Below are 14,415 nucleotides of genomic sequence, written 5' to 3'. Positions count from 1 at the left end.
GAAATAGTCTAAGTAGGTTGTATACAAAGTTTGAAGTTATTTGCTAGAGATTTGGACTAGTTTTATACAAGAATTGCAAGTGAAAATAGTACAAAAATTTCGTCAGCGATGCTTATACACTTTTATACAATGTTAAACATTTTTATACAAAGAGGTACAATTGTATATAGTTGTATAAAAGTGTATAAGGATGATAATCACAGAGTGAAAATATTCTTGATACACTATGTATATAGGTGTATAAGAAGAATGAGAAGAAGAAGAAGAAAATGCGAGAAATTCACCAAATACTTGTAAATAATGTATCAACCTTGGATATAATAGTGTATAAGTTGTATTTATACACTATTATTGTAAGTCCCCGTAAAATTTTTACTCAAAAATCCGAAATCTGGTAGTGCCAAGTTAAGAATAGGTGTTAGGAATTCATAAAATTCTTGTCGCGGCTCGGACCTTTTGGGTGATCTGTGCATTAAAAAGTTAAGGAAAAATATTTTTCAAAAGAGCGCATTTCTACGGCCCATTATGCGTTGCATAATAACAATGCGAGCCGCATATATGCCGCAGAGTGGGTCAGTATGTTGGCCAATTTGAGGACAACAATGCGGACAATTATGCGATCACATAATCGATATGCGGACCGCATAGTCGTCGCATAATCTCCTTGGGATTTTTGTATAGGGCAGTTCTGCAGTGCATTATGCGATCGCACAATAGGTATGCGGACTACATATTGGTCACATACCCTGGCAGTGTATCCAGGTCTTGAGGGCCACTTTTGCGGGTTGCATATCAGTTACGAGGTTGCATATGCGACCGCAGATTGAGTAGGGGCTCCTATTTTCTAACTTTTAAAACTCGACCCCATTCCGTTAAAATCACCCTATTAGGCCATCTTGAGCTAATTTCTACTACATTTAGAGTGAGAGCAAGAGTTCTAGAGGGAGAAAGTGATCCCCACCAAGCCTCTACTCAATCCTTGCCCAAATCCTTGAAGATTATCAAGTAAAGTTACTAGGCCTTCATCCTAAGAGGTAAGAACTTGTGCTCTAACCTTTGATTTCGAAATTCCTACTAAAATAAGTAATTAACAAATGGGTTCATGGGTATAAGGGTTGATTGTCTTGCATGCATGTATGATAAAAGGGTATGTGGGAGATTGTGGGCTAAGAATATAACAAATGGGGTGTAGGATAATAGAATCTTTCACAGAAGATTTTAAAATTCATAATGCACACTTAGTACTTGAGAGTATGCTCAAGTGAGTTAGAATCTTGAATATCTCTCTAATTTTTGGATCAACTTGTAATTCTCATAAAATAGATCGAGGTGGCTAAGAGTTCCGGAATTATTGTAGGAATTTAAGGAAAAGCTCCATTGAGGTATGTATGGCTAACCCTCTTCTTCTTAGAATTGAACTCTTGGTGTCCGAATAATTGACGTGAGTTCTGAATTGATCATACCAAATGGTTTGCCTTTATGTATTGGGGTGAAAGATTATGTTCTATATTTGTTCTAAGTGTTGCCCTGAAATCATGCTATTTGAAAATGTGATCATGTTCTCCAAGCTTTCCTTTTGTTTTCTTTTCTTTCCTTGTGTGTGCATGCCTTATATGATAGCACTTGTTGACGTGGTTATTGACGATATTTGGGCAAATAATAAAGAGAAAGACTTGAATTATAAAATGTGCCCAAGTGCCAAGAACTACTTAATAAATGGGGCTGCTTGTGTCAAGTAATGAAAGATGGAAAGAAATGTAAATGAAATGGATAATTGAAAGAGGTTATGTCCCAAGTGAGATGGCTTAGCCGATCGGGCCGAGATCGGACGCCATGCTGTACACATGGTGGCATTTATGTTGGACTTCCGTTATTATTATGAATTTGGATATGTCTCACTTGGGATGACTTAGACGGTCGAGCCGAGACCGGACTCCGTGTAAAAACACGGTGGCATTGTGAGTTGTGGCTTTGGCACTAAATATCATTAACCTAAATAGATGGAAAGATTGAATTGGAAATTATGTGATCCTTATTTGGTGATTCTTTGTATTTCTGTGAAGTACTTATTGATTGTTATGACTGCCTTCTCTTTGTTTCACTGTTCATTCTACTAAGATTAGTGTTTGCCTTACATACTAGTACTATTCGACAGTACTAACGTCCCTTTTGCCGGGGGCGCTACATCTTTGAATGGATGTAGGTGGTTCCGTTGCTGATAGCGCCCATCACAGATAATGGTGCTCTCTTTCTCTCTTCACAGGAGTCTTGGTAAGCCCCCATTTCTCCTAGGGGTTTTGTAGTTCCTCTTTTGTACAAATTTCCATATTTTTGAGGTATAGCCGGGGCTTTGTTGCCGGCATTGTCATTTTGGTTTGTTGTATCCTTAGAGTCTCCTTAGACGTTTATGTGGGTCATGTATGGGTGCCGGGGTGGTCATAGGATCACGATGTGTTTGAAACTTTTCTCCAGTAGATTGTCAACTGTATGTACTTTTGGAAACTTAACTATGACATGTGTATTTAAGTAAAAATTTAACTATCGACGTTTATGCATTTATATAACAACTCTCTCTCTCTCTCTCTCTCTCTCTCTCTCTCCCGTGTTTAATAATTGGTGATGCATTTCGTCTTCGGGTATTGAGTGAGTCGGGTAGGAAAGGCTGGTAGGCTTGCTCGATCGGCTTCGCTTGGTTGCACGCCGGTCACGCTCCCCGAGGATTGGGGCGTGATAATTATATACTATTTATACAATATTATACATTATTATACAAAAAAATCCTATCAATGGAGTTTCACGTGTTCTTTTTCTTCTTTTTTGGGCATCCTCTGAAATTTAACTCAAATATAGCCTAAATCTACTCCAAATCACTTGAAATTTAAGTTTGGAACTCATCTTGATGATTCCAATCAATTGAGACAACACACATTCCAAATAACTAACAAATTGAAAAACTCAATTTCTGAAATTTAATTCAAATATAGCCTAAATCTACTCCAAATTACTTGAAATTTAAGTTTTGAACTCATCTTGATGATCCAATCAATTGAGACAACACCCATTCCAAACAACTAACAATCGAAAAACTTAATTTCTGAAATCGAATCTTCGAACCACTTGTAATGGTGACTTTTATTTTTCAAATCCTTAGTTAACCACTGAAATCCGGAAAAGAATTGAAGGAGAATAACAATAGTAGAGAAATTTTGTGGTGCAAAGGCTGACATGGGAAGGAGAAGAAGAACGAAGAAAAAAGGGGAATGAAGAAATAAGAGGTGAGCTAACTGGTGAAAATTAATTTTTAGATTATGTACAACTTGGGCTATACTGGATAAGGGCTTCAAATATAGATAATTTTCTGATGGGTTGTTGGGCCAAGTGACAAGAGATGTAATTCTCCCTTTAACTAAAAGATTATTTCTAGCAGGAAAAGAATTCCATTTAAAAATTATGGTAGAATTATAAGTATTATTTTTAATAAAATATTTTGGGTTCGAACTTTAAATTCTTGGGAGCGCTTTATTTCGAATGTAATTTTTTTTGTGAATTCAAATTTTATGGGACTCATTTTTCGGTGAAAGAAAACGATAGAGTCCGGCCGCCTTGTCTGACCGTTGTGGGCGTTACAGTCAATGGCCCATACACCCATTAGGCATTACCTTCCAAAATTAGCTTAAATCCCACCCACTATTGTGCACCCCATAATATAATATCACTCCTAATTCCTATTACGTGTTCACCCATAATTGAGATGCTAAAGTATTCTTATCCTAAATAAATAGTTAAGAAATTTAATTATATTGGTCAAAATCAAAGAGACTACTACCCAACATGAATTTTGTTTTTCACGCCTTCTGTCCTCAAATGGATTAGGTGGGTTATTATAACCCCTATGACTTGTAAAGTACTAGCAGCCTTTTATTGACAAAAGAAAAGAGAATGTTATATATGCTATATTCTTTGGCCGATCATATTTCTCAATCATTGCATCTACAAAAATTCTGTTTTTACACTTAATTGAAGGAGAATTACCAATCGGATATGGAGAGAAAGTTAATTGATGAGAAATTAGAGAATACTGATTCCAGTTCTGAGCTGATTAAGCAATCTGCTGATGAAATTTCTCATTTGGCTATCGACATTGGAGGTAAATTGCTGGGTTTATTTGCTCTTTTTTCTTCTGAGATCTTTATTTTTTTGTTCATTTATTATTTTAATTTTTACTTTTATGTTTTTTTGGTGTGGGAATTCGAAAATGTTAGTGCCTTTTCTGTTTGCTTTGTAGAGTTATGTTGGCACTGCTTTCTAATTGGTTCAACAGAATTTAAGAAAAAAATGAAAAAGATAAAAAGGAGAAGAAAATATCAATTCTTTTTTTCCACTGAAAGTCATTACTTCAGTAGTTGCAAAATGAACCAAGCTAGTACTAGAATATGCTGCATTCTTGACCTCATAAGAAACAAGCTTAGTATTTTGATAAGTTGAACTGTTATCTAGTTTTAGAAGTCACTTGACCTCATAAGAACCTTAGGTATCATCACGGGGATGACTTGAATTTACGAACTTACATGTGGTTTGCAAATTATGTAAGTCTAGGTTTTACTGGAAAAATAGAAAGATATATATGGTCTTTTCCATGATTGAACTCTGCCAATGGGAGGTGTACACTTTACTTGGTTTTAGTACACTCAAGGGTGTGGCCTAATGGTAATGTAGTGAGTTTCCTTGGAGACCGGGGTTTGAATCCCAAGACAAAAAATATGGTGATTTCTTCCCATATGCCCAAGCCTTGGTGTATAGAGTTACCCTGTGCCTGTGCTGGTGGGAGGTAGCTGGCAACCCTTTGGAATTGTCGAAGTGCAAACGAGCTGACCCGGATGTCACTTGTCATTAAAAAGAGCTTGGTTTTAGTGGACACAGACAGATAAGATGGATAGGTTGGTGTATTAGAACATCCAGAAACTTCAGCAAAACTTCTCCACGATTTCAGCTGCATAGTACATGAATTTGTATAACGCTGCTGGGGACTGACTCAATTGCTTGTTGCTGATTTCATAATGAGATGAACTCACAACTTCTTTTATTAGTGTTAAAACATAACTAAGTAGATAAAGCTTTCCTCTCTCTAATATAAAGCTTTCCTCTCTCTAATATTATAAGCTTAGACCAAGGGGTCACACAATGAAATATGTATCAGATAAAAAATTGATCAGTATCTCCAATGTGCACAGTCAGATAAATAAGAATCTTTATGGGATTTTGCTGGCTTTAAGAATGTCTCTGTTAACAACCAATATTTTGAGGACCAAATAGAAATGCTAAATGAAAGGACCTTCTCCGTTTGCAGGCTCCCTCATCAAAATTGTATACTTTTCAACCAACAGTAAGTGCAGCACTAATGATGAGGCACCAACATTACCAAAAGAAAGACAGGAAGTTCCCAATGGAGACCTTAACCATCACATTCTTAGTGGCGGACTTCATTTCGTGAAGTTCGAGACAAGCAAGATTGAGGACTGCATAAATTTTTTGTCTTCCAAGAAACTTCAACAGTGCGGTAGGTTTTCTTGTGGTGCTTACACCCTAGATGTAACTATTTTTTTGGGGTGACTTCTTAAATTACAAATCGGCATGCATGTAAACTTATAGGGGGCTTGAGTATGAAGAAGAATTTTTTTGATAAGTGAAGAAGAGAATTTATCGTTTCACCTTTGGCTATAAGTAATTTTTTTTTTTTTGATAGTGATAGTGGAAGAACAATATTAAAGTAATCGCTAAGTTAACGTGGCACAGAAAACAGTAATACAAAATTTAAACTTTGGGATGGTAAAAACAATTTGAATTCTTGAAAGTGAAGTGTACAGAATAATACTTCTTCCATTATCCTTTGGCTATAAGTAATTTTTTTTTTTTTTGATAGTGATAGTGGAAGAACAATATTAAAGTAATCGCTAAGTTAACGTGGCACAGAAAACATTAATACAAAATTTAAACTTTGGGATGGTAAAAACAATTTGAATACTTGAAAGTGAAGTGTACAGAATAGTACTTCTTCCATTATCCTAACCGTAGTTAGTAATAATAGAAAATATGATTTATATGTCGTTGCAGTTAAGTTTTTAGGTATCTTGGTCACTTTAGGAATCATATGCCCAGTTTAAGAGAACTTCGCTTTAAAGTTTATCAGGTTCTTATACATCTATTTATTAGGTTGTATTATGCCATACCCTTCCTAAATCTTATAGATTACAATGATTACAGGTGCTCAATGTCATCATTCTCATGCTGTTGACAAGATCAAGATTAAGGTAAAGGAGAATTTCAAAAGATGTTGGTTCTGTTTCCCACCTTTTTTTTTCTTTGCTCAATTTGGTGATTATAGGAGAGCCTTCCTAAAGTACTTCATAGGTTTCTGAAGAATTTTTATAGCCTAAAACCTCATTGGGAAGAAATAATATCTGTCCCCATTGTGGGATGAAACGAGCTTTTGGAAGTTCAGAAAATAAACCATGGTTTTTCTGGAGAAGATACTCAATGATAAGTACCGAGGAAGCTATTGCCTTGCAGTCATCTTCTTCTTAGAATGTACTTTTCAAGTTAAAACTTCTTGAAAGTTAAGTTTTTATAAAGACTCCCAAAACAAAAGTTCTCACGTATAGACCGTTGATTGCCCATCATTTCCTTTCTCCTGCCTCTGTACATCTTTTGACTCTTTTACTCGAAAGTAAAGAATGTGAATCGAAGAGCGGAAGTTAACTTTCAGAATTGTGCAAAGTAATATGTTAGTGTCCCAGCCATTTGTTTCCTTATATTATCTTGGGCAATCCTCACATCATGAGCTAGCTTTTGGAGTTGAGTTAGGCCCAAGGTCCATTTTCTTATCATGTAAGAGCTAGGCCCACCCAATTCTTGTTTCATCCGATGTTGGGCCCCTATATTATATTGCCCATGTTCTAGCTGGTCGTGCAGGGGGTGTTAATATCACACATCGGCTGCGTGGGAGGCCATTTGTTTCCTTATATGGTCTTGGACAATCCTCACCTCATGAGCTAGCTTTTGGGGTTGAGTTAGAGAAAGGTCCAATTTCTTATCATTATATCTTCTTACATGGCACCATTAACCTCTAAAGTTTGCGAGTTAAACTGTTAAATGATAAAATCTGTTTATATCCTTCAACCAAAAATATAGTTACTAGTCATTTTCCTGTTCTCTCTCTCTGTTGTTTCTGTTTATCATAGCCTCGGGCCTTAATTACTGGGTATTGTTATTGTATGTCATCTATTTTATGGTTTTTATGCTTCTATTATTATTTTTATGGTTTCTGCTAACGTTGCTGATGAATTGTCTCTTCTTGTTTTATTTCCGTCTTCCTCAGCCGAGGGTCTATCGAAAACAGCCTCTCTGCCCCATCGGGGTAGGGTTAAGGTCTGCTTATACACTACCCTCCCCGACCCCACTTTGTGGGATTTTACTGGGTCGTTGTTGTTGTTGTTGTTGTATCTCTCTCTGTTGTTTCTACCTTTTTTTTTTTTTTTTTTCTGTATGAGTTTATAGACTCCAGTGCACCAAAAAAGGTAGACTCTTAGAGTAAAGGGAATATTTTGAGCTAAAAGGAGCAAAGAGAATGTATTGCTTCCTTCAAAATACATCCAGTCCTCTGCTAAACATTTTAGGCTTTATGCACTCCAGAGCTAGGGAAAGAAAAGCAATATGTTTGCAATTTGGAGGCTGTTAGTTCCTTTTCTTTCAAAAGCCCTTCCGTCTTTTCTCCAAATGGTCCCATCACGGAGTTAGGAAATTTGTTTCATCTTGTCCCTATTTCTTCTCTTGGACCCTTTTTGGCCCCAGAAAAGCTGTGACACATTGGAACATAAAGCACGAGCAATTATGTACAACCTTCCTCTTTCTCTAAATTTCTGCCATTTTATAGCTTTCCATTTCACTATCCACACAAGATTTATTGCTTTGATAATTGTGGCACTCATACTGCCAGTTGTCGAAATTCATTTCTCCATCTAGAAGATCTCGAACAAATTAATAAATAAGTAAACAAATTAATAAATAAGCTCCCTCTGTAATATAACTTAAACATGTACATAAGGTGGTTTACATCTATCAATATGGTGTTAGAGTAAGTAGAGTTCTTCAATTTGAGTCTCACCACCAATAAACAAAATAAAGCACGTGCTTGGCTAACAAAAAAAGAAGAGGTCACATGTGAGGGGCTTGATGAAGACCTAAAATAGATAAATAAAAATGTACTCCGCAGGAGCTCCTCCTTTAGCTCCCTTGGTGATTCGAACCTGCAACCTCGGGGTTGGAGGTGGAGGGTTAAAATATTGCACTGAAACCCTTGCATGTATTACAAGTTTCTGAAAACACATTAATCAGGACTGGTAGATGTCCCTCTACCCATGGTCACATTAAACACATTAAACACATTATCTCTTTTAGGGGTCATGACACCCATGGTCATACCAGTGCTGTAGTAGAATTTTTTTCTCACAATATTTATAGTATATTTATATGGTGAAATGCTAAAGTTGAAAACACCGTGTAACCTTTTGATGAGTTTTATTCTTGAACAGGCAACAGGTGGTGGAGCTTTCAAGTTTGCCGATCTATTCAAAGAAAAACTTGGCATAACTCTGGACAAGGTAGAGGAAATGGAGTCTCTTGTTGCTGGAGCAAATTTTTTGCTTAAGGTGGGTTTTTTGTAGCAGAAATCTGTATTTGGTTAGTACTTTTTTCTTCAGATATTTAAGTCTGGGCACATGAATTCCTTTCTAAAAATAGTTCGTATTTTTCTCTTCTGCCAATCTTCAGCTTTGTTTATCTACTTACTCTGAATTAGTCCTGGACAGTATTTCTGGTTCCAGGAACACGTATGTACTTTCTCTATGTTAATTTCTTGCTTGGGGATTTGATTGTGTGTGTATAGCCAAATTTACTTGGTGTATATTAATTTATTATGATTCTCTGCTGCTTCTTGATGGAATGCTGCACCCTCAAGGCTGCTAATAGATTGATGAAGGCACATTTCCCATGGAAATAGTGGTTTCTCTTTTCTCTCCTCTGTCCAATATATAGCTGAATTGAGTACAAGTAGCATATGAAATACATTCTTGCTTGGTATGGTTCATTTCGACAGTTTAAGGTAAATAGAGTACTTGTTACTTGTTTTAAGGACAAAGAATCTCTTTACTGGGTCTTGAACATGAGACCAAGACGTCTACAGGACTCAACACTCACAAGTGAGGCTAAGATCTCAGAGGCAACAGAAACCTTCTCCATTGCATACAATTTCCTGCTCTTTTCTAAGTTTTCCTAAACAGTATAACATAACAGCTCATTTGACATATTCCTCTTTCTCTTCTGCAAGTAGGCTGTCAACCATGAAGCTTATACATATATTGGAGGACGAAAGGAATACGTGCAGATTGATAAGAATGACTTATATCCTTACCTCCTTGTCAACATTGGGTCTGGGGTTAGCATGATAAAGGTAAGCTTCACAGATTAGATTCCTTCAATTCGACATAAATGCTAATTCACACTGATCTTAATGGTTAGGACCTGCAAGGACAATATAAAAAGTTGAGTTTACCTAAGCTCTCCTTATCCTATTTCCCACATGATTTAGGTGACATTCCATGAGCTTCATACTGGTCCTCTGATTTCCAACATGCAGTACCAAGTTGGTGCGTTTTATTGCTTATGTTATACCATTCAGGACAAGAAGTTAATCTCCTGCATATTAGTTAGCAGACAATCTATAAAGTTAGCAGACAATCTATAAATTAGAAAATTAATATCTAAAACCCTATGTTATTATTTTCTTTGTTAATTTGGTCCATTGGAATAAGGAATTTACCTTACTTTTTTTCATCTGTGAATAGCCACCTTCGGAAATGTTATTGTCCAACTAACTTTGATGTCAGCAAGATAACATTGGTAGACTACTTATTCATTTCACAGGCATGTATAAATGATCTTGCCCAAGAACTTGACAAGACTCACTAAGCAGGCTCTGCATTGGGCTACTAAATGAATTGCAGAAGTACTGATAGTTTAGGTTTCATAGTCATCTAGGGCTGGTGAGCTTTGATGGGCTGTTAGATGCAGAGTGATATAGAAGAACTAGAACAGTAGTATAAGGCCCTGAAGTAAGAAGATTTTATACTTCATAGTATTTCTACATGAGTAATACACACTTGTGAAGTGAGTTGCTGGAAACCTTATCTGACTGAAGCCAAGAGTCAAGAAGCTTTTATAAGTCATAACTTCTTTTATATATCTCCATTATAGAATGAAGAGATTCAATCTTAATTTTATCAAGACCACAGTGATATGTGCAATTAATTATGAATTTTATGCATTTTGGCACTTCATAGATGACTCCCTCTATGTTATATCAATATTTTGTGTTTAAGCCTTTTTTAGGTAGATGGAGATGAAAAATTTCAGAGAGTTAGTGGAACTAGCGTTGGTGGTGGCACTTTCTGGGGCCTAGGAAAACTTTTGACTAAATGCAAAAGGTTATTTTCATTTCTGTTAAGTATATGATTTTCAATTAGTCAATTGGTTTCTTTCTGCGGAATTTTCTTATGTGTTTGTATTACAGTTTTGATGAGTTGCTGGAATTGAGCCATCAGGGAAACAACAGAGTGATAGACATGCTCGTTGGAGATATTTATGGGGGAATGGACTATGCTAAGGTATAAACTTTGTTGTGTAATGTATTTCCTTCTTTTCATTTGGATAAGTTGCAGTTTAAACTATTCAAAGGTCTAATATGTCACATCTTGGATATAGAAGAGTCTAGATGAGTAATGGGAGGAATATGTGGAGTAGAATAAGGAGATGGTCCCCAAACTTCAATCCAGGTTGAGCAATTTTTGTCCCAACTTACAATTTGTGTCCATCGCATCAGGCACAATCCACTATGTTTTGTCTATAAAGGTTCTCTTATTATATCAAGTTAGGTGAAAATAAATTCGTTTTTGATCATACAAGAAAAGCGGATGACACTAGTAAGAGTGAACTCTGCTTGTGCCATGTCATGGCTTGAAGTGTGAACAACAAAGAAAAGATAAGTCCAGTCGACCTCCCCCTCTAGCCTCCTTTCCTCTTCGTTCTGCGTCTCCTTTTGTTCACCTTCCTCCAATCTACTTTCTGTTTCTTTCCACATATGCTCTGCCACAATTAGACCTTTATGCAGGTGAATATTTAAGGCTAGTTTGTTACAGCTTTCAAATTCATGGTCTTCTTGTGTTATTCTGTGTATACTTTTTTTTCCAATTGACAAATTTCATCCTCCGGAGTGCATTCTTTTGTCTTGTATTTTCTTGCTAATAAAGGGTAGCCTTGGAGCAACGGTAAAGTTGTCTCCTTGTGAGCTATAGGTCACGAGTTCGAGCTGTGGGCTTCTGAAATGCTTATTTCGTCCTCAAAGTATGGGTGGAGTCACATTTTCGTTCCCACTTCTCAAAATGTTCTTTTTAGTTTCCCTGTCGATACTAGAACACAGAAAAAGAAAAGTTTCCAGCCTTGATGTTCGCTTTGGACCAATGCCGGACCCAATTCGAGAGTATTTCTCTGGTATTGCTTGATATATATGCGCCTACCCATTACAAGGTGGGAATTTGGAGAAAAGCCATTAAGGAAAAGGGTCTAAACTACCGCTCTACTGTACGAAATATCTTAATTTTATCCTCTGTAATACTTTGAGGCCATTCACACCCTTTTCATTAGCAAGTCATTTCAGTTGTTAGTTGTTATAGATGAACTCCTTAATTTTACAACGAACAGTTCCTTATTGTAGCGACGTTTCTGCTGTTGGATGTTGGCCAAGTAATTGAAATCTATCATAAGAGGAGTTGATGAATTTTGTAAATTTAGTTCCCATATGTTCAGTTGTTCTAAATGCTCTATTCAAATACCAGAAGCTTCATAATATTCAGGGTGATTAAGAATTTAATGATACATGACAGATCGGCCTTGCATCAACAGCCATTGCCTCTAGCTTCGGTAAGCCGGTCTCAGAAAATAGAGAGCTCGAAGACTACAAACCAGAAGACATCGCCCGGTCCCTTTTAAGAATGATCTCAAATAACATCGGACAGGTAATTATGTGGGTCATGAAGTTTCTCTCAGCTGCATCTATAGATACATCACAATGTAGTTGTTTCCTGACTGAAAAGACCACTCTCTCTCTCTCTCTCTCTCTATCTATCTATATATATATATCCATTTCTCTGTATTAAGAATAATACTGGTATCTCCAATCAAATGGAAATACCTGTCCTTCATGATCTATTCCTTTGGGAATATTTCTAATTCAGAGGAGCACCAGACTGTAGTTTTGTACTGTTCCCATTCGATATGTGTTGCTTACCATTCTCCTCTCCCATAAGGATTCAAATAAAGAATTGAAATAAAACATAGGAGAAGAGCAGATAGATAGTCCATCCATTACTTATTGGATATCTTGTATTGCACAACATTTTATCATTACATGTCATAAGTTGTCAAATGGCATTAAATATTGGAAGATACTAATATCTGATATGACTTTTGTGCTTGTCATTATTCTTTTCCTTGCTAGAAACTCTTAGGTGGTGTTACAGACATGCATCTGCTACTCTGCTCAATGAAGTTGTACTTCCTATTTTAATTTTAAGATACTCTCTTCTGTCATGAAAACATTTCAGTATAGTGGTCTTCATTATAAGAATTTCTTTTATTTAAGTGGATGCACTCTTCTGTCATGAAAACATTTCGCTATAGTGGTCTTCATTATATGAGTTTTTTAATTTTATATAAGTGGCACCGAGTTGGTCTAAGGTTTATTCTGTTAGTTATCTTGCTTTAAAGTGATGCTTTGCTGAATTAGAGTGGCAAACTTGAACACCTGAATTAGTTGAGAAGTCGGAGTTAGTAATCAGCACTCATGAAAAGGAAGAAATATATGGCCTCTCCTTCCTATAATGTAGTTGTTAAATTGTAAAAAAATCATTTTCTTATCGTTGCTGACTTTATTCTTCAATTGGTTTTGCTTTCCTAGATTGCATACTTGAATGCTCTTCGTTTTGGGCTCAAGCGCATTATTTTGGGAGGTTTCTTCATCCGTGACCATGCTTATACAATGGACACAATTTCTGTTGCAGTTGATTTCTGGTAATTGCTATATCCACTTATACCCAGAAAATTGGTATTTTCTTTTCTACCAAGTTACCAACTCTAAGAAAATAAAGCTCCCATATTTTTTTTTCTTTTGAATAACATCAGTTTCTTAGTGATGAATTGGTGTGTGCTTTCTGGTATACATTCATCGGTTAGCATACTCTTTTAACATAATAGATAAATAATGCTTGCTGGTTGCTGCTAAAAAGTGGTTTATCGTCGCAATTATTATACTCTCTCCTCAATTGAAGTTAATAAATTTGCTCAATGTGCAGGTCGAAGGGTGAGGCAAAAGCAATGTTCTTGCGGCATGAGGGGTTTCTTGGAGCTCTAGGAGCTTTCATGAATTATAAAGATGGAAATGCTGATTTGATGCCCCTTCAGTTAGTTGAGCAAACTCCTAAGAGTTCAAGTTGCATAGTAGATAGGATTCATAACTCTACGCGCGTGCACGAAAATGAAAGTGGTGCCCTAGATTGTAGATTGCGAGTTAGTAGCTCATTTAAAATTTATGATGAGGTCAAAAGGTGTTGACCTAAAACATCTAATGTACCAAAGAAAAAAAATGTCAAAAGAAGCTGTTGTTTCTTGTCCTGATCTAGGTCAAAGGGCTAGAACAAATTTCAGGTTTGTATATGTGCATATATGTATTTGTGCTTCAACAAGGGAATGAAATTTGATATCCCTTCGTTTTCTAACCGAGTCGTGGAAAAATGAGAAATGTTATGTACACTAGTTTAGCAGCTTTTGTTTCAACCCTTTTCATCTTAGTGTATGACCCCAAAAATAGATCTTGATTTTATACCATTAGATTTGTTGAAAAATAGGGTTAATCATCACTAATTATTAATGTTCAATGATAGATCTAGTATTCTACAATGAATATTTAATGAATAGCTTTGAAGATCACAACTTGGAAGAATAGTTGAGCAATAATGACTTGAAAATATAAAGGAAAACAATAAATGACAATAAATAGCGTTCAAACAGTAGATGAGACAAAGATAACCCGACAAATATGAGTTCCCCAAGGATCGGGAGAAGGGAATAATAGAAGAAAATTGTAAAGTCAAGCTTTGTTTATATTCAATAAAATGAGAATCTCGTAAAGAGAATGTTGGTGAAATCTTTGACAAAAGGTCAAAATATCCTTTTCTAATTTACATATTTTCCTATTTATAGGAGTACATGGGCCACAAAATTCTAGATAGTACAACAAAATGGAATATT

At 36.1% G+C, this 14,415-nt stretch overlaps 1 protein-coding gene across 1 annotated transcript; it reads left to right on the top strand.

The window, feature by feature from the left end:
• Positions 1-3,799: 3,799 nt before the first annotated feature.
• Positions 3,800-13,941, top strand: LOC107823469 (pantothenate kinase 1). Its single transcript, XM_016650110.2, has 10 exons — positions 3,800-4,147; positions 5,348-5,557; positions 6,262-6,308; positions 8,589-8,705; positions 9,386-9,505; positions 10,444-10,538; positions 10,625-10,718; positions 11,994-12,125; positions 13,067-13,179; positions 13,461-13,941. Exons 1-10 carry the CDS (start codon positions 4,042-4,044, stop codon positions 13,717-13,719), a joined length of 1,293 nt encoding a protein of 430 aa, XP_016505596.2. The 5' UTR covers positions 3,800-4,041; the 3' UTR covers positions 13,720-13,941.
• The last annotated feature ends 474 nt before the right edge of the window (positions 13,942-14,415 follow it).

This window comes from Nicotiana tabacum, chromosome 20 (genome assembly GCF_000715075.1).
Source record: "Nicotiana tabacum cultivar K326 chromosome 20, ASM71507v2, whole genome shotgun sequence".
In the NCBI taxonomy this organism is placed as follows: domain Eukaryota; kingdom Viridiplantae; phylum Streptophyta; class Magnoliopsida; order Solanales; family Solanaceae; genus Nicotiana; species Nicotiana tabacum.
Note: the sequence above shows the minus strand (reverse complement) of the source record. Positions and strands in the feature narration are given on the sequence as shown.

Excerpts from the sequence above, each read along its gene's own strand:
- LOC107823469 (XM_016650110.2), top strand. The coding sequence starts at position 4,042 with ATGGAGAGAAAGTTAATTGATGAGAAATTAGAGAATACTGATTCCAGT. Across the intron at positions 4,148-5,347 it reads TTTGGCTATCGACATTGGAG|GCTCCCTCATCAAAATTGTA; the intron begins GTAAATTGCTGG and ends CTCCGTTTGCAG. Across the intron at positions 6,309-8,588 it reads TTGACAAGATCAAGATTAAG|GCAACAGGTGGTGGAGCTTT; the intron begins GTAAAGGAGAAT and ends ATTCTTGAACAG.